This window comes from Lampetra planeri, chromosome 29 (genome assembly GCF_965212315.1).
Source record: "Lampetra planeri chromosome 29, kcLamPlan1.2.h2, whole genome shotgun sequence".
In the NCBI taxonomy this organism is placed as follows: Eukaryota; Metazoa; Chordata; class Hyperoartia; order Petromyzontiformes; family Petromyzontidae; genus Lampetra; species Lampetra planeri.
Window position 1 is genome coordinate 4,363,448 of NC_136135.1, and position 27,747 is coordinate 4,391,194.

A 27,747-nucleotide genomic window follows, 5' to 3' on the forward strand; every position below is an offset into this window, starting at 1 on the left:
TTCATCTGAGAGGAGGACGTCATCCGCGTAGAGAATTGACCATGGCAGGGGCGTGTGCAGGTCGGCAGTGATCGTGTCCATGCACAGGATAAACAGGAGTGGTGACAGGGCCGATCCTTGGTGCACTCCAACGCTGATGGGAAATGGCGGTGATATGCCCACTGCACACCTGACTGCACTGGTGACGTTCTTGTATAGGAGTTGCACCCAATGCACGTAGGTTTCAGGGACTCCATGGGATCGAAGCGAGTGCCAGATGAGGTCGTGGGGGACCCTGTCAAATACGATTGTAGAACAAAATGTTCAAATACTATAAGGTGACTTCAGTCAATGGAATCATGGTGCGTAATTATCAGCGTACGCACCGTTGTGTGTTTATCATGGGAGTAGTAGGTGGATATGCGTCGACACCTACCAGTCGACTCCCATGCTGGAGGCATCGGGTGCCGTGCAGGAACATCGTTCTGTGCAGCGTGTGCTCAACTATGTCTTATATAATGATGATGATAACTCAACAACTTTCGGTTATTACACTGCTTTACAAATGTAACATACGTAATTGGTAACGTGTCCGGTAATGGTTCTTCTTCACAGCACATAGAGGGTCCAGAGAGTCGCCTAGTATATGCATACTCTTTGGTTCTTTCGGTCACGTAGGTTGAAAAAATAATCGATCACGACATTTCGATCGCAACAACAAGCGACCGTCTTCAGGTGGGAGAGTATATATATGTTTTTTTTTAATTGCCAGAAAAGGTAAAACCTATTGTTATTTTTCATAATTTTTTTATATTTCCAAAATAGTTCCCATATATTTAGTTTTTTTTTTATTTTGAAGGCAGTGTTATTCGTTAATCACTTTTCATTACTTTTGTAGACCCAACTAATTCATTTTGACAAATGCACTCGATAACGTGTGCGTATTACAGGCTGCTGTTATTCAGGAATCCACAAAGCAGACCCAAATTCTGGTATGTACAATAATTATTATTATTCTGTGATGCTTTAAAACAGTAATTACATGTTTATACTAGAAAAGCACAAATATGGCCCCATATTTAGCTTACAAGTACACCTTCATAACATATTGAGTGTGCATTGAGTATTCAATGACACATTCAGTAAAGTCTTACATCACTTGATAATTACTTTAGAATGCATAAAAAATGCCTAAAGTTAGTATAACCCCAATTATCCAGGATTAACGAACATACTTTTGGCTTGCGCAATCATATGCCAAGTAAAAGGGGTACCGTTTAATGGTATATTAAAATAAAACATTTATATTCTACTATTTAAACCTGATTATTGAAAATCTCTGGTTGTACCTCGAAAAATAGTTTGCGGTTCAATTACAGCAGGCTGCCTTGGTTATCTGGTGGTGTATTTACCGTAATAAAATATTTAAAAAAACTTTAAAAAAAACACGCTTTAATGAAATGTAGTCCGAGCTGCCCCTGCCCCCTTCCCCCATCGCCCCTCCCCTCCTTCCACACCCCCCGGCCCTCGGCGTGGCTCCTAGAGGCTTGTGACGTCAGGGACCACGTGGTGATTTACAGGCAACGTGAGTTGAGCGTCGACAATTAAAACCGTAAACGTGGAAAATTAGAGGCGTAAAAAATGTTGTTTCAAAATATATTTTTAAATTTTTTTAATGGTAGAATATAGTATTGTCATCAGTATGACATACCTATACCAAGTTTTCAGTCGATACGACATTGGGAAGACGGTTGAAATTGACTTACAAGATTTGAGGATACGACAACACACAGAGCGAGTTAAATATAAGCGTGTAAAATGTTTAAAAATATATGGTTGGAATTTTTTTTAATGATAGAACATAGTATTGTCATCAATATGACATCGGTATTTCAAGTTTGCAGTCGATAGCACATTGGGAAGTGGGTAAAAATTGAGTTACAATATTTCTTTTTTGTGGATACAACAGACGGATTCAGTTAAATAAAAGCGTGTAAACTTAATTTCGAGCTTTCGTGACTGCAGGAATAACTCTCTGGTTCTTTCGGTAAAGTCACGTAGAAAGAGAAAATAATAAATTAAATACTAGCATACGACGTTTCGATTGCAACACAAGCAATCATCATCAGGTATAAATGAAATAGAAACACAAATCTAGTATACTTAGAAATGTAATGTAATACAACAGAGAGTCGGATAACATAATAGTCAACACCCTACCTGGTTGATTACGTTCTTCCTGAGAATGCTAAATTAGTAAAAGCGTGTAGTAAAAATGGACGTGCCGTCTACTGCGTAGTGAACGTTAAATATCCCTTCATGTTTAGTAAATTGATCCTGGGTAATTTCTAAACATTCGCAGGAAGGGAGTGATAACTTGAAAAATGCATCCGCAAATTATTCAATTGGGACTAAACATGGTAATCATCGCCACCTACTCAGATTCAGAATCTTTATTTATACTGGAGGAATCCCATCAGCTACAAAGCTCCTTTTCACTGGACATCACAGATCTCATCGCAGATGTCCAGTGGACATCATGTCCAGTAGACACCTCCTGGCCGACCTATGCCCGATTTAAAGCCAGAACACAAGTAATCTTATTGTGCGCTTTGAGTTGTAAAGCAAGGGCGGTGCCTTTGATGTTGGAATGTCATTCATTTCTTCATGGTGACTTAGAAATTGAGTTAATGAGCAACCATGTGTGTACTGAAACACTCCCAAAGAAACGCTGGCAACCATCCATTGCTGCGTCATCTTCAGATAGCCGCGCAAGGTGGCTGTGTTGTAAGATGGTGGGGTAGAGCATTGGTGTATTGCTCATAAAATAATAAAACGACAAACCCATCCATCCAGAGGATCGCTCGTTGATTGTGGGTGATTTCTGTTGTGGGTGGGTGGATGCACAGGTTATTGCAATGAAATTAACTGTCATCAATGTTTACAACATATTGTAGGCGCGTGTAGAAAAACTAATTGGTCTGAGGCACCACTGTCCCGAAAGCATAACACCTCATCTTTGACCCCTTAATCTAAAACCTTAATCCTAAACTATAAACCTCTAACCTTAATCATTAACCCCTAACGTAAACCCTGACACTAGGTGCGGCGTTTTTTCATATCTCATCGATGTCGTATGTACGTTGAACTTCTTTCGGCACCGAACGTAGCCAACCGTGCTCAAAGAAATTCGTTTTCAATCCTAGACGATTTAAAAGTGACCTAGCTGCAGTGGCTTCCTAATATTGGAAGGAAGAGCGTTCCAGACGGCCGCAGAAGCGCATCTGAAAGCGCCGCGCGATGCGGTGAGATTTTCTTCGTTCGATGGTGAGCCAAATGGCATTTGAATCGGACGACGGGTGGCTGAGTATAATCCGAGCAAGGTAGGTTATTGTACGAAAATCTAGCCTGATCAGTTTAGAAATATTCGGGACGCTAGTGGCAGAAAATTGCGTTCTTTCTCCAAATCTACCAGACGCGGTTATCACTCCCATTCTGCGAATGTTCAAAAATGACTCAGGGCTAACTTACTAAACATTATAACCCCTAATGTCGCCTGATATTAAAGGTTCATGTGACTTCAATTGCAACGCCATTGCGTTGCCCATCTCTTAATCCAATGTTTAATTGCGCAAATGAATTGCTACTGCAAAATACACGTTGCCACATAACCACAAGGAAGATGGGTCTCCATTGAAAAAAAAACGTGAATATCACTGGGCTCACACATGGCTAATTCAAGTTCATTTATTAGGTATAGCCCTGTGAGCCATTCGGCTCTTGAATCGGGTGCAACCGCAACAAACAAAAAACAAAAACATGAACTAAAAAAACATCTTAAAGTGAATATGTGACTGAGTGCAAACAGAAAATCCAAGAAAAGACAGCAAAATATTGCAGAAAAAGTACCGTACACAAAAATGTGCAAAAACCCCAGTGGGATGCAAGTCAAACAACAACAACCACAAGACAACTTAGATTAAGGCCATCAGTCTAACTCTGTACTGTACTACAACAAACAAACATGACCAAACCAAAAAACTTATCGAAAATCACCAAAATAAAGCCATAAAAGCAATGAAACAGTGGTCATAGGAACTGTGACCCAATTTTCACAATAAACGACGAAAACATCATGTACTACCAAACTCTGCAGCCATAGCTGGCTGCATGAGTCACTCCACAACAGCAGGAGCATCAGTCGGAGTGTCAACATTTTTCAATGCACCTTTAAGATCAGCGCACTAAATCAAAACACAGATCATACTTTGCAGCGGTCATCCGGAGCGAAACATTGTATTTTAGGCCACTAAATTGCAGTGGCAGCTCTGGGTGTACACCTCCTCTAGAGCAGTTTTGAATGAAGATCTCATAAGTAGTGACTCAAGTTGCAGTTTATTGGCAATAGCATTTCAGACTCTGGGGGCATCAATATCAAAGGCCCTTCCTCCAGTATTTGTACGGCAATAGGGAATGTGAAGCGGTAAAGGAGCGAAGACCTAAGGTCAAATTTGTTCTTTGAATCATTATCTAAAGGTGTGTCATGCAACCATCGGTAACATCGCATCAATTACTTACATAATCCGTGTAATGGCATGTACAGTACAACTTCTCGATTGCATTAATGTTTGCGCACGGTACTTTTAATGGTAAACGACTATGTGACGTCAATGGGATTCAAAATTAATACGAGACGATGCAAATCTGGGAATCGTGATATAACGTAACACTGAACTTTTCCTGACTCATATCAGGAACATTTTATAAGTGGCAAAATATTCCAGTGTAATAATAATAACTCTATGACTCTCCACCACCCGACAGAAACACTCGAATGACGTTGTCACGTGGGAAATTGCAACTATGCCCAATTCATTTGTTTTTTCAGCAAAAATGTTGAAAATCAAGCGGCAATTTCCTTTGATATAACGTTGATAAAGCGTTCACAAAATCTCAGCTCTCACGTGAAGAGGACCAGAGATGTATCCATCCCACCACCACCACCACATTCCAATTCAACACACGCGTACCCGAACGATAATGTCACTTTAAACTTAACGCTGCATAATCTATCTCATTGTTTCTGGGAGGCTCTTCTTCTTCAACGTTCGTGTCGACTTCCATCTACAACAACCAAAAAAAGCGCCTTCTACAAATTGCCTTATCGGCGCGTACCACGGGGGCATAGGAGCGCGTGCACGCGCGCGCACACACAAAGACAAACAAACACACGCCCTTCGTGTTCTACGTCAATCGAAGGCAAACCCCACCACACCTAAACCCCCATCCCCACAGGCACGTGGAAGGAACCCTGGGCTCGTATATAAACCCCAGGCAACTGAAGATAGCAACCCCCACCTCCCACTCGCTCGCAAGAGCGCCAACAGAAACCCTTCGACGAGCCAAAGGACATCTTGCACCCTGCTCACGACTTCAGCAGGTGAGGATGATACGAGCTTCATCGTGCCAGACTGCTTTACTACCTTGCTATATTGCACCTATATGGTTGTTTTTATTGAGCGAGTTTGTGAGAATTTGGCTGTATGGGGCGCTGCAGTGGCGAGATGTTATCTCCCTGGTCTGGTAGACAGGAGGTTCGTGGGTTTCATCCCGACCCTGATGCCTGCTGCTGTATATTTGAAGTTTGAATGTTCTCAACCGTGGTCGCGTGGATTTTTCTCCAGGTCCTCCGATTTTTTTTCCCTTCCACATGTAGAGACAACACGGGTTTGTAGTATGTGGCTGCGATGAATCTTCACGTGATGATAAGCCACTTTGTTGAGCCATCATTTGTGGCCAGGTAGCTTCTAAAAAGAGATATGTAGCTAAGTGGGCCTTACCTGGTAAAATGAAAAATAGTAAAAAAAATGTCCTTTGATGTATATTGTACGTGGTCGCTTTTGACTCTGTATTTAGATAAGCGTTAAATACATTACAGCAAATGCCATAGCAATACACATACAGGTAAATATTTACGCGATTTAACCCAAAAAAACACATATGGATGATATTGGTCGCGAAAGCCTACGTGTTAAACAGGTATGTTGACAGTCTTGATTTCAAGCTTTCGTGACTGCAGGCATCCATACTCTTTGGTTCTTTCGGTAAAGTCACGTAGGTATAAAATAAAATAAATCACGACGTTTCGATCGCAACACAAGCGGTCATCCTCAGGCGGAAAAAATATAATCCAACAGTGGAACTGCTGAAGTTCAACAGTTGGATTATATTTTATGTTTACAGTATGCATTATATAACTTGTCTGTATATAAAGTTGGATTGATGCTGTTCAGGGAACAATCTTGCAGTCGCTTTTTTGACCGGGAGGGAAGGATGATTAAGAGTGGATCGGTTTTCGATTTAAGGGAGAGTTCTTTGTGGTTTCACACGTAACACGCGTGTTTCACACGTAACACACGCGTGTTACACGCGTGTTTCACATGTAACACGCGAAACTACCTGGAGAGCGGTGGTGCAGGGGTTGGCGCTCAGCCAACATCGGTCGACTCGTCCTCAAACGAGTACCTGGTGCGGTGCGTAGTAAACATCGCCACTGGGGAGACAAAGGCGGCCGGGCGTGTTGCTGGCCACCCACCCCCTCGTGTGCCGTGCCGGCCTTCATAGGTGCTCGCTAACAGCACTTGCCCCAACAGTCTGTTAAGGCTACACGGGGGTTGGGAATCTTTGTCTTTGTTTTACCTGTAATCCATAGCCATGATCTGAACGTGTCGTTGCATTGCCTCTAATCCACAGACATGGGGTTGAAGGGGAAGAAGACCGCCAAGTCGGTATGCCGACGCCTGTACACCATCCTCTTCGCCTTCCTGGTGCTCGGAGGTCTCATCTTCACCTACGCGATCTCGTTCCCTCTGGTGACGGACGAGTACAAGAAGATCGCGTTCGGCCTCTACGGCGCCTTCCTGGCGCTGCACCTCATCGTGCAGGGCTTCTTCGCCTATCTGGAGCGTCGCAAGATGCTCAACGACACGCGCCCGTGTTTCTTCACGAGCACGGTGGCGCTCACCGTGTCCGCCTACCAGGAGGACCCCGACTACCTGCGCCAGTGCCTCGTCTCGGTCAAGAACGTGTACTACCCGGCCGACAAGCTCAAGATCATCATGGTCATCGACGGCAACAGCGAAGACGACCGGTACATGATGGACATGTTCTGCGAGATCTTCGGCGACGAGGCCGAGACCTTCGTGTGGAAGCACAACTATCACACGTGGACACCGCCCGAGAGCGGCCTCTCCGCCGAGGACGACTTGTACGCCGAAATCGCGATCGAGGACGAGCAGCGGCTGGAGTTGGAGGAGCTCATCAGGACCAAGCGCGTCATTTGCATCATGCAGCAATGGGGTGGCAAGCGCGAGGTCATGTACACGTGCTTCAAGGCCCTCGCCGGCTCGGTGGACTACATTCAGGCGAGTCGTTGGAACGCAGCTCACGCGAAGGATTCCCCCCCGCGGTAGAGCCTGACCTTTGGGGCAAGTGCTGTTAGCGAGCAGCACCTGTGAAGGCAGGCACTCTGGCACACGTGGGGATGGGGTGGCCAGCACCAAGTGGCTATGTTTAACACACCGCACTCAGGCGCTCATTTGAGGCTGATTCGACCTAGGGGAGGCCCAAGAGCGGTTCAGATGATCCATCACTGGTGTTGGCTGTGAGTGGGAATCGAACTCGGCTCGCCGGGTTCATAAGGCAGTGCGCTAACCACTAGACCGCCATTCTCCCCCACACACAATTACACACAAAGACACGCAAAGCAATAGATGAATAGTCATCAAGCGTTCATTCAACATCTGACACGAGACTTAGTGGATGACAGACATAATGTATGTTGACATTTTGGAGAGGTGCAATAACACAACGTGCGATATTAATCACAATGTGTTGCCAGATTTTATTTGGTTCAATAGCCTCAAAATCTTTGGCCAGAGCAGGCAACAAAGACAAAGATCCCCCGTGTAGCCTGTAACAGACTGTAGGGGCAAGTGCTGTTAGCGAGGACCTACTAAGGCCGAGGGGGTTGGTGGCCAACACCACGCCCGGCCGCCTTTGTCTCCCCAGCGGTGATGCTTACACGCCACACACTCATTTGAGGCTGAGTCGACCTAGGGGGAGGCCGAGTACCGGTTCAGATCATCGTCACTGGGTGTTGGTAGCCGTGAGCGGGAATCGAACTCGGGGTGGCCGGGTTCGCAGCGCGGCGTAGCGCTAACCGCTGCATCACCGCAGGCTACAGCTGCCAGAACAGGCTGCAGCACATGCAGCGAGTGGCATGTCCAGTCTCGGAGCTGGTGGAGGGGGTTGTATTTATTAATAATCATTATTATTATTACAGAAATCGCTGTGGTTGCGGTAAATAATGGGCAGAGAAGCGTGAGACCGGGTCTGTGTGGATCTACGCCAGGGTTCCCGGGCACTGATCGTGTTTGCTCTGTTAAATTATTATTTTTTTATGATCACAAAAAAAGATGAAAGCCATTTACCTAATTTATTTTCAGTTGTTTATAATTAAGATGTGTATTATTAGTATTATGCACCCGCGATTCCTTATGAGGGACGAAGCGAACCTCTGCCCCAACCCCCCAAAGTTAATCTCTCTATGCTTTTACCCTATCTGGCAATTATACAAGTGTTAAGATGTTCAAACACCAAATAGCCACCTATTACACGGCAATAAGTCTGCCTTCACCACAGATTCGTTTGCACTTTTTTTACTCACAAGCATATTTGCTTAACATGCAAACACGCCTTCTTGTTTTACCACAAGTATGTCTGGCTGACATCTTAACACCACCTGCATTTTAGCCTTTTCTTCTTATTATCATCTTGGTGCTGTCAACATGGGTCCCATAGAGAAGACATTTTCTAGTTCCTTTATTTTTGTTCGTGCAACAATGTCGTGTTTTTTCTTCTCTAATTTAGATCAGTTCTCTTTCCCTGCAACTCGCCTGTTCTGTGTCGTGACCTCTGCCACCACGATTGTGTCACTAAGACCCGGAACTGTACAACATCTGCACCGTCGCAGGACAGCATTGCAATAGAGCAGTGGTTCATCTTCTTGGTTCTTTCGGTAAAGTCACGTAGAAGGTAGATAATAAAATAATAATAAAATAAAACATAATAAGATCCAATTCTCACGACGTCTTTCCGACAGCCCTGTTCTTCACCTGAGGACAGCTGCTTGCGTTGTGGCCGAAACGTCGTGAGAATTATTTTATTATGTTTTATTATTTTTATTATTTTATTATTTCCCTTCTACGTGACTTTACCGAAAGAACCAAGAAGATGAATCCCTGCAGTCACGAAAGCTTTAAATCGAAATTTAGAGCAGTGGTTCTTAACCTGGTGAGCGAGATGCCCTTTCAGAGAACCAAAGGAGTTGCACGCTGCAGTAAAGGTGAAGAACCAATGCAATAGAGAGACCCCGTAGCTCATTGGGCCCTCCCTGCTGAAATAAAAAAAAATCCACATCTATCTAAAAACCAATACATTAGTGGATGAAATCCAATACTATCGTTTCCTCTTCTCCTGTGTACATTGTGTACAGACTGTCATTAAAGTTCAAGTCAAAAGTCATGCTCATAAAAAAAGTGTGTAGTGCTGATGCATCCCGGTTGATAGGCTCTGAGCCACGTGGTGTGGATCGCACATTCGTAACGACCTGCATGACGTAATGCTCGTTGCGAGGTTTCATTATTTTATACGTTCAAAAATCGACCACACATTTTTTGCAAACCTATGCATTACGTCCCCAATTATCGACAACATATTAAGTGACTTAATTCGCGCATCTTTACTTATCGATAACAATAAATCATTTACAGGGGTGAAAAATATTACGTTTGTTGCGCACATTTAAGCAGCTGATACATTTTACGTTTGGCAATCGAGGACACATTTAGTTAACAGGCACGTATTAAACATGTTCCATTATCAAATGTAAATAAATAGGCTGCATATAAATATATGTTGTCGATGTTTAAATATACGGTTTATAAATAGGCTAAAATTCATAGGCGGAGCATGACTTCTATATTTGGGGGGGGGGGGGGTGGCAGGAATTGGCTTTGTATTTTACATTCGGAGTCGCGGTGCATGTAATTGATTTATTTTTAAACTTAATTGTAAACTACTGAAAATAAATTCATGAAGTTGTCCAGTTTGGGGGTGGGGGGGGGGAGGAATTTCCACAAACTCCGGCTACATTGAAGTATGATGTCGATATTCATGCCACCAACCTGTTGACCTCCCACAAGCCCTTTACAATGTCAACTATAACGAGGTATTCTCGTTGCCGTCGTTGTTTACTGCTGGATGCAGGTCTGTGACTCGGACACGAAACTGGAAACGGATGCCACGCTGGAGCTCGTGAAGGTGCTGGACTACAACAAGGAATACGGGGCAGTCGGTGGCGACGTTAGGATCCTCAACCTCAACGACTCTTGCATTAGCTTCATGAGCAACCTCCGCTACTGGATGGCCTTCAACGTGGAGCGGTCGTGCCAGTCGTACTTCGACTGCGTTTCCTGCATCAGTGGACCCCTCGGTACGCCTCGGCTTTCACCCGCTCAGCGCGGTTGGCTGCGTATATGGTGCGAAAGAAGTTCGACACGCGTACGATGCATGCGGCAACGTCTGCGATCTGGAATCCCAAATTAGGACGCCTCTTTGAGCGGCAGATTTGTGCCAGGAAAGGTGCCACGTGTGGAAGAATCAATACAATTTACTTGGCTTCATTTGGAAGTTGCGGGAATGTGAATTTCGCAAACGTCCAGGAATATAACTCTACTTTTGAGAAAAGAAAGCAAAAATATCAACCCACTTGTTCTGCATGTACATGTGCAGCCCCTTTAAACCCACTGATGGATAAGAGCCTCGTCAAATCGTGTGAGATGTAGCGTTTTTTTAACCATACTTCACCAGTGACGGTCATTGCTGGTTGATCAAGGCATGTAGCACGGAGTTGGGAGCAAACAAGTACAGTACAGCGATGTATTTTGCTGCACTGTTCTCCCTGCCGCTCGTCGCAGGGGCGAGCGTAGCATATTTTGCTCACAGGTACACGTAACCCCGACAAGTACTCAAAAAATGTTGTTCTGCAGGTACCTACCTGGGCCGCGCGTCCAAACCTGTCCAGGCTAATAATAATAAAAGGCTTTGTAGCCTGCAACTTCACCAAACTAAAAGTGCTCTCGAATTTGTGACAGCGGGCAGTGGTGTAGCTTTAGATTTTGCAGGCAGGGCAACTGCACCGGGCTCAGGCGCCACTATGAAGAGGGGGTGGGGACGGCAGGAGGATTGGACAAGGAGACTCATTTCATGCCTTGCACCAGGGACCATGCCAACCATGCTGTGCCACTGCACACCGATGTCAGTACCAAATTGCTTAGTTCCATCACTGCTTGCGCCATCACGAGCAGCGCATTTCTGTAAGATCACACGGAAGTCGTTTTCATTTCCTATGAATAATGTTAGGTGTATATGTGAAATAACAGATAGTTTAAATTTCGATTTAAAGCTTTCGTGACTGCTGGGATTCATCTTCTTGGTTCTTTCGGTAAAGGCACGTACAAGGGAAAAAAAAAATATAAAACATAATAAAATATTTATTATCTTTTATTATTATTATTTTATTATTTCCCTTCTACGTGACTTTACCGAAAGAACCAAGAAGAAAAAAAACAGATAGTTTATTTTTAGTCGTGCCTTTAATTTTTTATATTTTTAGAGAGGGCCCGGTACTGATTGAGAACGATCCTACCATGTCAGGATCTTGATATCGGTATTTGAGAGTCAATGAATGTTTCCAACAGGTCTCTACAGGAACGTGTTGCTGCAACAGTTCATGGAGTCTTGGTACAATCAAAAGTTCCTGGGGACCCACTGCACATTTGGCGATGACCGTCATCTCACAAACCGTATGCTGAGCATGGGATATGCTACAAAGTGAGTCCGTGTGTGTTTCTCTGTGTTGACCCTTGGTGCATGGGCGGGAGTTTGACTTATATATTTGAGGGGCGGGGGTTCGCTTTGTCCCTCACATTATGAATCACGGGTGCATAAATTAATTTATGATCGTCATGGTAAACTACTGGATTTAGATTGCGTTATTTATAAATGTGTCGTAACCCTCCACCACCCGACACGGCCAATCAAACACTAACTGATTACTAATGTAGCATAATCACAATAAAACACATTCCAAATGATTACTAATCTACAACTCGCATCGTAACAATAGCCTGATTACTAATCTAGTATATAATTACAATAACTCCCCCCTCAAATCTTTGCACCTGATGAGTTAATGAGTTAATGATGACGTCACCCTGCTGCTGCTCTATATAAGAACGGGAGACACAGCAGAGCCTCACCATTCTGGCGAATTGCCCGATGATGCTGGATGCAATTACCAGCGAAACGTCGTACTCAAATTGTAAATGTTGTGGTTTCGCGCTTCAACACACCGGTGGGCTAAAGCAGTGAACTCATTTGTCTTTTGTCAACGTGACACTTTTTTACTGATTGGCCGTGTCGGGTGGTGGAGGGTTACGACACATTTATAAATAACGCGATCTAAACCCAAAAACATTGATTATGAATAAACTACTGGAACTGAATTAATAAAGGAGTCTGGTTTGGATGGGGCATTGCCTCCCCCCCCCCACAAAATCCGCCCATGCCCTCGTGCATTAGCAAACTAAGCAAAATCTTGAGGGCCCCAAACAGCTCAGGGGGAGCCTGGATTATTGAAAAAAGATTTGTTAACCAAATATCACCTCATATTCTAATCCGAACATAACAATTACGAGAATTTTTTTTTTATCTCAATGAATATTTCATCTTTAACTTATCTGCATCGCCTCTCTCATCTCACAAGATTTATATTTTCTCTCTACTTATCTCATCTCACTACATTGGCTTCTCCTGTCTATATCTCAGCTGACATTCCCACTAAGGTTTAATAAAATGAAAGGGTGACCCCCAATTGGCTACCACCGCCACCACTGTTGTTCGTCAGCTAATTAATTGTTGTTACTATAGGAACACAAAACAAATACCATATTTTTTAAGAATGCATTTTTTTAAAATTATTATTTTTGGAGAGAATGGCACTTTATATGAATCGTATAATTCTAAACATTGGCATTATTACTATAAAAATGCTTAGATTAGTCTTACCTTTATTATTTTATTATTATTATGTTTTATTTTTATTCTCGTATTACTTCCCTTCTACGTGACTTTACCGAAAGAACCAAAAAGATGAATCCCTGCAGTCACGAAAGCTTTAAATCGAAATGTATTTAGCTCTTTCGCTATGGCTTCCACTGTATTTTAAGCATTCGATTTATACAAATTATTATCATTTTACAGGTACACAAGCCGGTCCATTTGCTACTCAGAAACACCAGCGCAGTACCTTCGCTGGCTCAACCAGCAGACGCGCTGGACCAAGTCGTACTTCCGCGAGTGGCTCTTCAACGCCATGTGGTGGCACAAGCATCATCTGTGGATGACCTACGAGTCGACCGTAGCCGGTATCTTCCCGTTCTTCGTAACAGCCACAGTTATTAAGCTCTTCTACACCGGCAGCATCTGGGACATCATCTGGGTGCTGTGCGCCATCCAGATCATTGGCTTCGTTAAAAGCCTCTACGCCTGCTGGCTGCGGGGCAACCTGGTCATGGTTTTCATGTCCCTCTACTCGGTGCTCTACATGACGAGCCTTCTGCCGACCAAGTACTTCGCCATCATCACCATGAACAAGAGCAGCTGGGGCACCTCCGGCCGAAAGAAGATGGTGGGCAACTACATCCCCCTGCTGCCACTGTCAATTTGGGCGGCCATTTTGTTGGGAGGACTCGCGTTCGCCATCTACAACGAGACGCAGCAAAAACACGAACAAATCGATCAAGATTATTTGATCTATGGGTCCGTAGCCTACACCCTCTTCTGGATCATCATGATCCTCGCCTACTGGGTTTTCATCCGGAAATGCTGCAGGAGCCGCACGGACAACTACAACATAGCCGTGTGAGTGGGCTACGGTGGCACTCCCAACAGGCGTGGAGTTCCACGGAGGTGAATTGATGTTCATTGAGCCCAAACGATCGTATGTGAATTGCGGCAGGGATGCAAGTTACAAGAAACTCGTTTAGAATGCTCATTCTTAAAGGTGCACTCCTTTTGGAAGAGCATTTCTTGGCAAGTTCGTTTTGTGCATTATTTAAGTGAGATTGAATAACGCTGATGGTATCCGTCTCTTCAGGACGTTATCTCTTCAAGACATTATTGAAGCGGAGACAATGTTAAACCAAAGGCTTTCAAGATGGAAAACATGAAAATATATTATACTTTCTCAAATGTACAACTCTGAACGGGTCCTTTAAGATCAATTGTTATTTCATTTGTACCATTTCCCTTTTTTTTATATCCCCTACAGGGAAGCCCTATTCACACCGTATACTGGGAAAATGTATTATCATGATAAATTGTGGATTATTTTGAACTTTACTGTGCATTTGGAGCTTAACGGAATGGATGAATTCTCCAAGGTTGTGTCTGCGGCATGTATGTTGCGGTGTTATAATGGTGTGTGCCCTACGAGAAATACTACAGTTTTTGCCTCAACACAATGTAGATTGCATTTTATTTGAGAGGGTGCTGCATGGGAGGAATTTCTTGGTTTAAAATTTTAAAACGCTTGAGTGGATTGTGCAATAATGTAATTTGCTACGATTATTGGGGAATTGCAAAATTGCCTGGTGCTAACTATTTAACTGTACAGGTTGTGGCGGGTTAGTGTGGGTCGTTAAAAGGGACTCTGGCGACTGGTCCATATAGAACTCGCCACAGATGCTAGCCGTGAACTGGGAATCACACTCGGGTGGCTGGGATCGTAGTGCAGTGGATGAGGATAACGTGAGGCAGCTTCAGCAGTATCTGCTGTACTGAACTGTTTAATGTGATACGGTACTAGGGAATCCACAAACTAGCTTACGTATAAATTTTGACTTAAAACTTTCGTGACTGCAAGAATTCATATTCTGTGGTTCTTTAGGAAAAGTCACGTAGATAGAAAAAATGAAAGTCAATGAAATACAAATAAAACATTATTATTTATTTTATTTACTTTAATTGTGACTTTACCGAAAGAACCAAAGAATAGTTTGCGCATATATATGTTAAAAAGTGCAGCTTACAGTTTTGGTTTTGCACAAATACCATCCATGCGTGTTGAATTAAACGTGCTCAAAATGTTACTTTACAAAGCAATATATTGAGATCAAACGTATTGCCTGAATCCCATTTTCCTCTTTGATGATGTAACTTACCTGCATGAAATTCACACTGTGCAACATTGACGCTGTCAACATGCGCTACGTTGCCGATTCTTTGCCATTCGTGAGCTGCCACTGTCAGCTCTGCTCTGAGAGCACTTGTTTTGAACAACGCATCTCTTATTCACTCCCGATGTATGTGTGTTGAAATTATTTTGCATTGTACGTACGCCAACCGTGCTAATCGGAGGTGATTAACTTGGCGTAAATTCTTTTGAAAATGTGGTATTTGTACTGTGCTTATTAACTGCGCTAAAAAGGTTTTGGGTCCTATTCGCAGATTAGCACAAACCCGTTTCTGCCTAATGGAACGTGCCATATTGGTGAATTGTTTGAGGTCAAAGGTCATTCGCCACACGTGCATCACCACCCATTGTGTTTACAACGTCTATCTTTCCTGGATTTATGCAAAGCGAAATGTTGTATTTGTTAAATTATTACGGTTTCAATTGTTCGTACATTTTAATTGATGTAAAAATTGTCGTCATTATTATACGGTATTGTGTTATGTTTATCATCGCATATGCATATGCAATAAATCAAACGAAAACAAAGCTCATATACTTCGTAACGTATCATGTTTTGTTGTCTCGTGCTGTATATTGTATCAATTAAATCAGGGGCAAGAAAATAATAAGTACAGGTGAAAAGAACACAGAACAGCATGAAGCAACCGAAATATTATCGGTCCTAAGTTTTTTTTTACTCTACTGAATAAATGCTGCTGAAATAGTGCGATCCCAGAAGTCTATTGAACCAATGGGTTATGTGAGAAATACTTTTTTTTACGTGTAGAGACAGATACAGCATATGTAGAAGACTTTGCTTATCTATTTTGTTATTAAGAACACTGTTCAGGCCTCGAGATCGATGTCAAGAGAGCTTAACTGACATATTAATGGACACTGATTTGTACATAAATGTTACCTTGGAATTGTGTAAGCATTAAACTCGGCAATATTCTCGTCCAGAACATTGATTTGATGTAATCTTGGTTCTTTTGGTAAAGTCACGTAGATAGAAAATAAAATAAAAATACTCTTTGGTTCTTTCGGTAAAGTCATGTAGGTAGAAAAATAAAACAAAATAAAAATTAGAAAATAAAAAATTAAAGCAAAAAACCCACGACGTTTCGATCGCGACACAAGCGATCTTCATCAGGCGGAGAGAAAAGAGGGCAAGCCTTCAAATGCAACTGATTTGATGCGTGTAGAATTCGCGATAGGTTGAACGTGCGTCAAAGAAAATAGCCCGTCCACCACTGACCTCTGCTGGTCATAGAGATATCCAATATTTGATCTCGAAGAGATGGGTAACAATATCATCTCGCTTACAGCATTCTATTCCCTTGGTTGTTTACTGCAGCTGAAATATTTTGAAACCCTCCGTATTATATTTTCTTCTTCTTCTTCTTCGTGTAGCTGTTGTTGATTTAGAACAACGACTATCATTAAATCCTTTATATTAAGTTCGCTTGCTTGCTTAGGACCGTGCAAATCTTTCGGTCGTTTTTTAACCCACTTCCCGTGATCCAATCGAGCTGACATTTTGCACAGACTCGTTGTGCGTGACAATGCATTTTCGTGAAAAAATTTTTCCTAAATTTTACACTGTTTAGGAGAAAAAAAATTAAATATTTAATTACCAATTGCTTAATGGTGCCAGACAATCATCTGACCCATAGGTGGCAGCCATCTCAAGCCAGAGGACGAGAGGACTCTAGCCGCCACGCATATAAAGGATTTATTGTGAAAAACTTTGTTTTTACGGGTTATACTTGTTTTATATCGAGGTGGTTGAGCCAGATCATGGCGTCTGGGGTTAGCGGAGTTCATCGCTGTGACGATGCCTCCTTCGTGTTTGTGAATCGGGCATTGAGTCGTTATTTGTTCTGTCTGTTCTGTGTGACCAGTCGCATACCCGGAGAGTTTGTTTTAATTTCCATTCGTGCCTATTTTGTATGGGGTACAGGGGAAATTGAGTTTTCATGTCCACACAGTGTACAGTCGTTTCAATGCGGGCCAAAAAAAGTGTTTTGTCTATTTGTGTTTCTCCCTTGTGCTGGCACTTTGTAGGATGAACGTTGAGATTTATAAGGGGATCGGGGTGACCAATAGGCTCTGAATTGGTCTGTAATAAGGTAGGGCACTGATACGGGGTTGACAGGTATGTGTATCAGAGGTCGCAAACGGGTTTTGATTCCTTACCCGTACCCGTACCCGGCCGCACCAGGGTCGCAAATGGGTACGGGTACCCGTTCCCTACCCGTACCCTACCCGAAATGAGTGACAAACGGTTACTCACCAGTGACTCACGGCCTACCCGTACTCGGCCGCACCAGGGTCGCAAACGGCTACCCGTACCCGGCCGGGTACGGGTAGCCGGGTATCGGGTAGGGTACGGGTATCGGGTACCCGGTTGCGACCTCTGATGTGTATGGATAACATCGCTGGAATTCACACGGATTTTCTTCATTGTAAAACTGGCATGCCGGGGACTCGTGCCTGCCCATTGTTACCGCATGAAAGTAACCACGAGATGGCGACAAAGATAGACAACACATCGATCTGTCTTCATGTGCACACTATTGATGTTTGGGATGAGAACTCGTCATGACGTGACGAGGCGTTATCACATTATTTTAAGGAGTTCCAATTGCGCTATACATTGCATTGAATGAATAACCAGTGACCGCCCCACCCACCCCCCGCCGAATCCAAGCAAATGAGCTCCAGTGTGGCATGCGATGCAGAGACTGTTGTCTTGAGTGAAACAAGATTTATAACATGACCCAATGCCTTCCCACGCCATGTATATTGTCGGGGAAATCTGCCCATATCTTAGCACGCCGGTAAATGTGTGTGTGTGTTGTGAATATGTGAAGCATAGATGTTGGAGCATAGATAGACGGTTACAATAACATGGTTGATGCATTGCCCTCTGCTGGGAAGCACGAAGTCCCACAGCCGATAGAAGCAATCAAGGTGGTTCGCCCATTTGGACGATTTACCAGACTCAAGCCTGCTTAGCATCCCCACGTATTATTGACGCTCCGGTAATTGAGTTTCCATAAACAGGTAACGTTGGAGAAATAACTTATTCGGATCAAAACTGGCCGTGTGTTTTTTTTTTATTATTATTAAAGAGTTCCACGAGTCTTTTCACATTTTAAGTAATAGCCACTACTGGCTTTGTGTACAGAACTGCGAATGCAATACAGTTCCCCTGGACATGAATTGAATAACATTTAAAAGGCATGCATGTCCACGAATCGGATTTAATAACAAAAATATTAGGCAGCATAGTGTGTGTAAAAGTTCTCAGCCATATGCAGCCCACCAGCTCAAAATAATTGCACGTGTGGCCATTCTGTCGTTTTAGACCACCGGGAACTTAAGCACGTATAAATTTTTATACATATATATATAAATGACTCATCCAAGTAAATGAAACTTTTATGGACTTAAAAGTGTGGCAAGGCATGAATGTGCAAGAACCTGATGTGTGCTATGCATTACTAATTGTATAGTAACACGAAAAACATGATTTGCGCAGCTCGTGGCGAAATCAGGATGTCTTGTAATCACAGAGCTCCTCCTGCAGTGCTTATAAATATCCAAACAGCGACAATCGACAGATGTGCAAATCAAAACATACTTTAAAGTTCACGTACGTTTGACAGTAACATGGTGTTAAAAAGGCAGCCTTGTGTCAATCCACTGCTGGATGAAGGCCTCACCACATGACTGCCATAAGGTTTCCATGACCATACTCTTAGTTTTTTCGGTAAAGTCACGTAGGTAAAAAAATGAAATTAAAATTAATAAAAATAAAATAATAAAAATCACGACGTTTCGGAGGCAACACAAGTCTCCGTCATCAGGTGGGACCGTCACAGCCAGATTTGCTGTATCAAGTGAGGCAGGGATTCCAAGATGCAAGTTCTCACTTGATACAGCAAATCTGGCTGTGACGGTCCCACCTGATGACGGAGACTTGTGTTGCCTCCGAAACGTCGTGATTTTTATTATTTAATTTTTATTAATTTTAATTTCATTTTTTTACCTACGTGACTTTACCGAAAAAACTAAGAGTATGAATCCTTGCAGTCACGAAAGCTTCAAATCTGGAATTCCATGACCATACTTTACCACATTGCTCACTGTGCGTTGGAGGCCGAGGGATGGAGGAGGAGTTAATCATTCCCTGTGACCCTTCTTCACAAATCCTAAACTGACAAGCGTGGCGAACTACGGTCTAAGGAACATCCCTCACAACCGATACGTCAAGGAGAGGCAATCTAACATTGGCTTTTAAAAAGGACAGCTGCCAATTTGTTTTTTTTCATCCACAACCTTCGCTCTGTAAATAACATTTCCTGCCAGTCCAAAGGTCAGCTAGACTGCTGAAGCCAAGTTAACGAGCAACATTGAAGCAAACAGACCCTGGCCTCGACCCCGTCGGTTTGGTACATTCTCTCCTGTCGAATGAACTATGAAGATTGAGAATGGTTTGCATAAATCCATTGCACAACTATGCAAGTACCATATTTGTACATCATGCCCCATGCGGGCTGCCCTATGAATGAGCATATCAATCAGAATGCGGCCGATTTTCGTCAGATCTGGGAAGCTAAGCAAGGTTGATTCCAGACCAGTGCTTGAATGAATGACCACCATGTAATACACAGCTGTTATAGGCCGCTGCGGAGATACGTTGTCGGCATTGCAACAACATCTATTGTTGTATTACACTTTGCTCCCTGTCAACTCGCACTGACCAGCGTGGTGCAGTGTGGTTGAATAACTCCGCCCTAGTAAACACGTAACATTGGCATGTGGTTCTAATCGTTGGGCTAACGATGGCCCAACGTTACATGTTTAGTTGGGTGAGGGTTCCCTCATTCAGCAGTGGTTTTGCAACAGGCGTTGTGCATATGTGGTGAGTTCTTTACGGAGACGGAGACGTTGTCGTAGAGGCAACACGGTTTATTTTTAACTAACATACAACTCCCTTAACATCCACTATCTAGGGAGGTACAGCCTCCGGGCTAACGTGACTCACAGTTGTCAACTCAACTCTTTAGCCCTCCGGCTAGCAGTGCCCTAGGGGAGGCTACCCTGACCCGACCCAGCCAAGGTACAAGTCCAATCACTGGTCCAAGCTCGACCCGGCCCTGACAAGGACAGCGGCCTCTAGGTCCCAGGGTTCTAGTCAAGCTACTCTTCAGTCTTCGTAGCACTGCACCGAACTCCGCTTGGGGTGCCCCTTTTATATACCTCCAGGGGGACCCTCCGCCCCTGGTACCGCCCCCTTTCTGGAACCTTCCAGAAGATCCTGGATGGGCCCTCCTCCCAGCCCCCCACCTGGGGTAGGGGAGGGGAACCCAGCCTCCCTTGGGACCAGCTCCCTCTCTATCTCCTCGTACTGGCTAGCACACCCTATCGACCTCTGGTTGCAACTGCAGGTAAGTGAATACAGGCGAACGACAGGTAAGTGGATACCGGCGGTTAGTGCATACACGATCCGACGCTACACATACACAGGCTGTAAACTGGGTGGTTGTGCAGCCTGCCACAGTGTTTAGAGGTCAGAGTGCAAAACGCACAAATGCTATAATTCAGATTGCTTGCAACGTACACCCCAACTATGAACTACCGTAAAATACACGACCTTTGTTTTGCTTGTACGTGTCTCCAGAAGCAGATTTGTGCTGGTTAATCATGGGTGTTCATTATCGCGTGTTTTTTTTACATTAATATTTTGGTTTGCATTTGTGAAGAGCACTTCTACCAAGTTTTTGACGGTGAAGTGTGCTGTATATGTTACTGCCATTTTGTCAATTCTCTGTTGTACAAGGGCCTACCTTTTTGGACGAGGGCCTCCTCAAAACACTGGCAACCAGTATGATGAAGTATACTCGTTTGGCCATACTTCACCATGCTGGTCAGTGCAGGTTGGTTGCAAGTGAGAAAGCATAAACGTAGGAGGATAGAAGTACAGATATTCCTCCGATTAACTAGCGTTTGGTTTACGAAATTTCGCGCTGATGCAATTCACGAACTATGGACACTTTTCGATTAACGAAACTGAATTTCCACGCGGATAAAATTTTCCACGGCACGCACGATGAGATCAAATAAGAAGCACCCAGGAGGCTGCATCATACATCCACGACAGTGTCACAGTGTCCCTACGGTGCAACATTAACGCCTCCACATCACCTTTACATTCATTCCGACGTGATGCATATCTTTTGGCGAGTTCCCTCAAAAGGTTAGTTATTTTTAGTTTAAAATTCATTATTATTCAATCGTTGAAATATATCTGCTCTTTATTTTCATTTTTGTATTGTGAAGAGTGATATAAATGTATATTTTAGTTCAGGACCAAGAGTTTGAATTTTTTCGTTGTATTAAATTGATGGGAATAGCCATTCCCATTGACACAATTCCGTTTTACGCCCTGTCTTCGTAAATTGAGGGTTACCTGTGCCTTGAATAACTTGCAGCCCTTCTGATAAGAGAGGCGTAGTTTTTGGCCCATCTATCTCGATCGGTTGCCAGTAGCAGATTGATTGCAGGAATGTCATCGGGGCGTTTCTTGAAGGGGTATCATTCAATCAGCTTCCACCACAGGTTGTGCGGGCAACCGGTTCCAGCCTGCCACCACTGTGTAAAGCATTGCTTCCTAGCCTTGTTATTGAACTTGAACGTTCATACATTTAGCAGCTTCCACCTGTGGCCTCTAAATTGTAATTGAAGCAAATTTGATGAGTATTGGCAATAGTAATACGTTTTTACCCTTTCAACTGGTACAAAAACTGACACCTTTATACAAGGCATCATGTTTGCAATAACCACAACACAAGGAGTCAAAATGCAAACAAAAAGAAACAACTCTGATGATGATAATGATATGCACTGTCCTTGAAGTTGATTGGTCCACACCCGAGACAGCTTTTCTTAGAGCTTAGTCTCCATTGGTGTTGGACCAGATGACTAGGCTCTAAGAAAAGCTGTATCGGGTGTGCATCAAGCAACTTCAAGGACAGTGCATATCATTATCATCATCAGAGTTGTTTCTTTTTGTTTGCATTTTGACTGCTTGTGTTGTGGTTATTGCAAACATGATGCCTTGTATAAAGGTGTCAGTTTTTGTACCAGTTGAAAGGGTAATAACCTATTACTATATTTTGCCACTGGTAAAGGAGGTCTCAAAGAGTATTGGCAATGTTCTCCAGGTTTGTGCCCTGTAAAACAAGGGCTATGTCATCTGTTTATGTATATTTTGTATGATATACATGGCAGGTCACTTGTTTTAGAAATATATACGTTTGACAATACAATTTGTGGGTTCACTCTGATGCCGGTTGTAATTACTGGCGAAACGTCGTACTCAGAGTGTAAATGTTGTGGCGTTGCTCTCCAACACACCGATGTGCTGAACTATTAACGAATTGGTACGTTTTGTTCACGTGATAAACCTTACGAATTGGCTGTGTCGGTGGTGGCGGGTTTCACGACACGTTTATATTTACGCAATCTAACCAAAAAAACCCTGGATTATGGACATATATATGTTCGCGAGGGTGCTAGTACCGAGCCCTGAGGAAGGTAATTGTTCATAATCCTCTTGCGGCTGTGTTTACCACCCCACGAGGTGTAACCATGAAAGCACGGTTGCTGAACATCGCGGTCCATTAGTTTTACAGCAGAACATCAATATCACGGTTTTTGGCCAAATTCAGCAGCAGGCCATGATTACCAAACAGTGTCATAGGCAGGAAGCAGAGAGATAAATCAGCATTTGCCGTGCCAGTTTTCTGTTGACGCTGGACAACAGTTTCGATGAGCATGGTGAAAGGGAGGAACAATCTGTTCACAGCAGACACCGACCAGTTCCAGAATGTGGCTTGGTCACACCACTTGCAAAAAATTAAAATTAATAAAAGTAAAATTTAAAAAAATCACGACGTTTCGGAGGCAACACAAGCTTCCGTCTTGCCTCCGAAACGTCGTGATTTTTTATTTTATTTTTATTTTACTTTTATTAATTTTAATTTTTTACTTACGTGACTTTACCGAAAAAGCCTAAGAATACGAATCCTTGCGGTCACGAAAGCTTCAAATCTAGAATTAACACCACTTGCATTTCAGCAATGGATTTTCCCAATGCAATTTCCTACACTGCCCTCTGCTGACAAAGAACGGTCATTGCCCAACACGTCGCCTCTTACATGTCCTGGATGTATTGACGACTATTTTGACTTAAAACGTTCGTGACTGCAGCAATTCATATTCTTTGGTTCTTTCGGTAAAGTCCCTTAGATAGAAAATAAACTTAAAATAATAAAAGTAATTTAAAAAAACAATTGAATTTTTAAACAAAAATTCACGACGTTTCGATCGCAATACAAGCGGGCATCATCAGGCGGAGAGAAAAGGGGGGCAAGCCTCCAACTGCAACTGTTTATAAAGGGTTAAAATGGGCATAGCCCAAGTGTCAGAAGAAGTGGGGGACAATAGCTGTGGAGCAGCATGAATGGACGAGGCAAAGCTGTGAGTGGGTGGGGCACAAGAGCCGTGGAGCTAGCGCTGAGCGGCGCAGTCCAAGTGTGTCAGCAGCATGGGCGGGGCAGATAATGCTGATGTAGGAGAAGACAAAGGGGGAGAGAGAGGGGGCAGAGGTAGGGGGAGAGAGAGGGTGCAGAGAAAGGGGGAAAGAGAGGGTGCAGAGACAAGGAGAGAGAGGGGGAGATACAGGGGGGAGAAAGAGGGCTGCAGAGATAGGGGGAAAGAGAGGGGCGGGTAGAGACAGGGGGCAGAGATAGGGTAGAAAGAGAGGGGGGGAGAGATAGGGGGAGAGATGGGGTAGTGATCGGGAGGGGGGGGTAGAGATAGGGGGAGAGAGAAGGGGGTAGAGATAGGTCAGAAAAGGGGGGGGGGGGAGAAAGGGGGGGGGTAGAGATGGGGAGAGATAGGGGGAGAGAGGGGAGATATAGGAGGAGAGAGGCGGTAGAGATGGGGAGAGATAGGGATAGAGAGAGAGGGGGTAGAGATGGGGGGCATTGCACCTCGCTCCACACACCCACACTGCTGACGGTGGAGGTTGACAGAAAATTACAAATCAAGTCATGACCCAAAGTGGTTGATGACATCTTTCCAATGATTGCTGAGTTTACAACCATCTTCTTGGTTGAAATTGTGTCTGTGTCTATATATGTGGATGGCTTCATGAACAAATCTTTGTTGATAGCCAGTAAGCTTGCATAGTACCATCGTTTTAGATAAATTAATTTCGTGTGAGCCTTAAAATAATGATCAGCTACGGCAGAAGTATTGGTCCTACCGTGTTTCAAATCTGCCTTATGTTCACGAACACGGTCCGAGTCATATCGCTTAGTTTCCCCAATGTAACTGCTGCTTCAGATACAGCTTAGTTTGTAGACGCCGGGGTATTGCATGTCAGGAATCTTGTCCTTCACAGATGGGATCAGATCACGAATTTTATGCACTGTGTTAAATCGTACCTGGATCTTGTGTTTGTTCATGATTTTGGAAATATTCTTGGTTACCCCTGCTATGTATGGCAAGGTGATGGTTTTGATTGGATCTTCAGATGGCTCCTTACTCACGGTTGGAGTGATGGCTTTGCGGAAATTGTAGTCAGAATATCCATTCGTCTTGAGAGCCTGGTGTACGTGTTTGAGGTCGGAGATACATTGAGCTCTATGGTGTAGCTTTTTGATGGTAGCTACACAAAAAATTAAAGAGATCCCACTAATAGCCTCGTTACAAAAACGAACAGTATCATTACTGATTCAGCTTCTTTAATTGAACAGACCAAACGGTTGCTAGACCACCCAGATTATATGGCTTACCAAAAATGTCTCCACCATTGGCTCACCCATTACCAATCATTATTATTATTATACATGGAATGATGATTATTATACATGGAATCATTATTATACAAACGTGATTCCTTGCAAAAGGTTGCTGATGTGGTGGTGTTCGAACAAAAAAGGGTAACGCCTCGGGGCCGTCCATAAATGACGTCACGCGATTTTGGACGATTTTGGACCCCCCCCCCCCTTCGTCAAACGGCGTCACAAAAAGTCAGACCACCCATCATATATGACGTCACAAAGCTCTGCCCCCCCCCCCCCCCCAAATAAAACGTTTCAAATCGCTTTAAACTATTGTCATTGTAGTGCGTATTTAATGTGGCGCTGCACTCTGATGTTGTAGGAGAAAACATTTATTAAAAAGTGTATTTAATTAAGTAGAACGTCTTGTCTATATGTATTTAAAGTTGCGCATTTTGATGTGACGTCACATTTCTCAAACCCCCCCCCCCTCGTCACACATCGTCACAAATGTCTGACCCCCCCCCCCCCCCAGGTGCGTGACGTCATTTATGGACGGCCCCCTATTTATTTGTTTTATAATGATAATACAAATATATAATCATCACAGCGCTGGGCAGAGTTTACAAGGCTGCTGGAAGGCGAAAGTCGTCAGCTTCCCTGGTGGTCTAGTGGTTAGGATTCGGCGCTCTCACCGCCGCGGCCCGGGTTCGATTCCCGGTCAGGGAACGTATATTTTTTTCTTCTCCCAAATTAATTTGTCGAACATACTTGTTACGTTTTACCGTATATGTATGTACATGCGCGGTCGATTTTTTTTCTAAATTATATTGTGTTAACCGTTCACAGAAAAATGCCACTTTAAACGATTAGAGTCTGTGGAGCGGTGTGGTTGTCAAGGTTTAAATGGGCGGTAAACGCTTCGTGTTACAGGAGATGAACAGCAGGCGGCGATAATCTGCTAAATTGAATTTGACAATCAATTCAATGCCTACACCAGCACGTGGTGTATTGGAAATGTGAATTAAGTTCACGTTTTTTTTTTATTTTTCTCGAGACCAGCCCGAGCCTGCTTTGTTTGTTAAACGGAAGATCGATCTGTGGTGCGCCGTGAGCGCATCAACAACGAAAATAAATGACGACAAAAAATATCTAAAAATGTTAGTTATTTTAGTAAATGATAAAAAAAATATATTTATAATAAATAAATAAATGATGAGTGTCTGCTGCTGCTGATGTGTCATTGTACAGCACTTTGAGATCCTTGATTAAAAGCCGCTATATACATGTGAAGTATTGGAAAATGACGGCAGGAAACTCCTTGACGGGAACACACTTCTTTTATTAAATCTTGACTTGTAACAATACAACGCGTGGCCTCTCTTCTTCACAATGCGGTCACCATACAACGGTACAACTCGTGACCTCTTCTTCTTCACAATGCGCTTCTCTTGACTCTCTGGATTCTGTGCTGCTGGCTCTCTGTGCCTCGTGTAGACTCCGCGCCTCGGCTACACTCTTCTCTCGCCTCGTGTAGACTCTGCGCCTCTGCTACACTCTCCACTCGCCTCGTGTAGACTTTGCATCTCTCTCTCTGGCTACACCGTATGCATACTCGGCTCGTGTAGACCTTTCTCTCTCTCTGGCTACACCGTATGCATACTCGGCTCGTGTAGACCGTTCTCTCTCGCTGGCTACACACTATACATCACTCAGCTCGTGTAGACCGTTCTCTCTCTCTGGCTACACACTATACATTACTCAGCTCGTGTAGACCGTTCTCTCTCGCTGGCTACACACTATACATCACTCAGCTCGTGTAGACCGTTCTCTCTCGCTGGCTACACACTATACATCACTCAGCTCGTGTAGACCGTTCTCTCTCGCTGGCTACACACTATACATCACTCAGCTCGTGTAGACCGTTCTCTCTCGCTGGCTACACACTTATACCTTACTCTCCTCTATTCTCCATTACTCTCCTCTACTCTCCATTACTCTCCTCTATTCTCCATTACTCTCCTCTACTCTCCATTACTCTCCTCTCCGGGCTCTATCTCTGCACCTTCGTCTTCATTCTTAGATGGTTCCACTTCTGCCCCTGCTCCTCTGTGCATCACCTTATATACCTCTTCTTCCCGGGAGACGGAGCGGATGCGGACCTCAACGTCGGCACCGCTCCTCAGTTACCCAATCCCCACGCGCTATCCCTACGATCCGGTTCCGCTCAGCGCGTGTTTCCACTCCCCGACCAATCACACCGCGCTGCTACCCGATCACTCCCTCTGGGCGCGTCACCGGCACACAGCCAATCAGCAGCACTACCCCCACCCGCGCACTGACGCCTGCTCCTCCCCGTCAGCGCGCGTCACCACACACACACCCGTACATACGCGCTGGCACACGACATATACACCCAGCGCGTATCACCACTACACATGGAATCATTATTATTATACATGGAATCATTATACTGGTAGGAACCTCTTCTTCTTGGTTCTTTCGGTAAAGTCACGTAGAAGGGAAATAATAAAATAATAAAAA

At 43.8% G+C, this 27,747-nt stretch overlaps 1 protein-coding gene and 1 non-coding gene across 2 annotated transcripts; both read left to right on the forward strand.

The window, feature by feature from the left end:
• The first annotated feature begins 5,313 nt into the window (after nucleotides 1-5,313).
• On the forward strand, nucleotides 5,314-15,891 carry LOC144728603 (hyaluronan synthase 1-like). The gene is made up of 5 exons (XM_078608139.1): nucleotides 5,314-5,419; nucleotides 6,733-7,403; nucleotides 10,309-10,534; nucleotides 11,802-11,934; nucleotides 13,366-15,891. The coding sequence occupies exons 2-5, from the start codon at nucleotides 6,735-6,737 to the stop codon at nucleotides 14,027-14,029; spliced, it is 1,692 nt and encodes a 563-aa protein (XP_078464265.1). The 5' UTR covers nucleotides 5,314-5,419; nucleotides 6,733-6,734; the 3' UTR covers nucleotides 14,030-15,891.
• Nucleotides 15,892-25,860: 9,969 nt separating this feature from the next.
• TRNAE-CUC (transfer RNA glutamic acid (anticodon CUC)) lies at nucleotides 25,861-25,932 on the forward strand. Its single transcript has one exon. It is a non-coding gene; the product is annotated as a tRNA-Glu (tRNA).
• Nucleotides 25,933-27,747: the final 1,815 nt, after the last annotated feature.

Bases quoted from the DNA above. Each gene is read 5' to 3' on its own strand.
- LOC144728603 (XM_078608139.1), top strand. From the start codon at position 6,735: ATGGGGTTGAAGGGGAAGAAGACCGCCAAGTCGGTATGCCGACGCCTG. The intron at 7,404-10,308 runs GCGAGTCGTTGG...TGCTGGATGCAG, and splicing joins GCTCGGTGGACTACATTCAG to GTCTGTGACTCGGACACGAA. The intron at 10,535-11,801 runs GTACGCCTCGGC...TGTTTCCAACAG, and splicing joins CTGCATCAGTGGACCCCTCG to GTCTCTACAGGAACGTGTTG.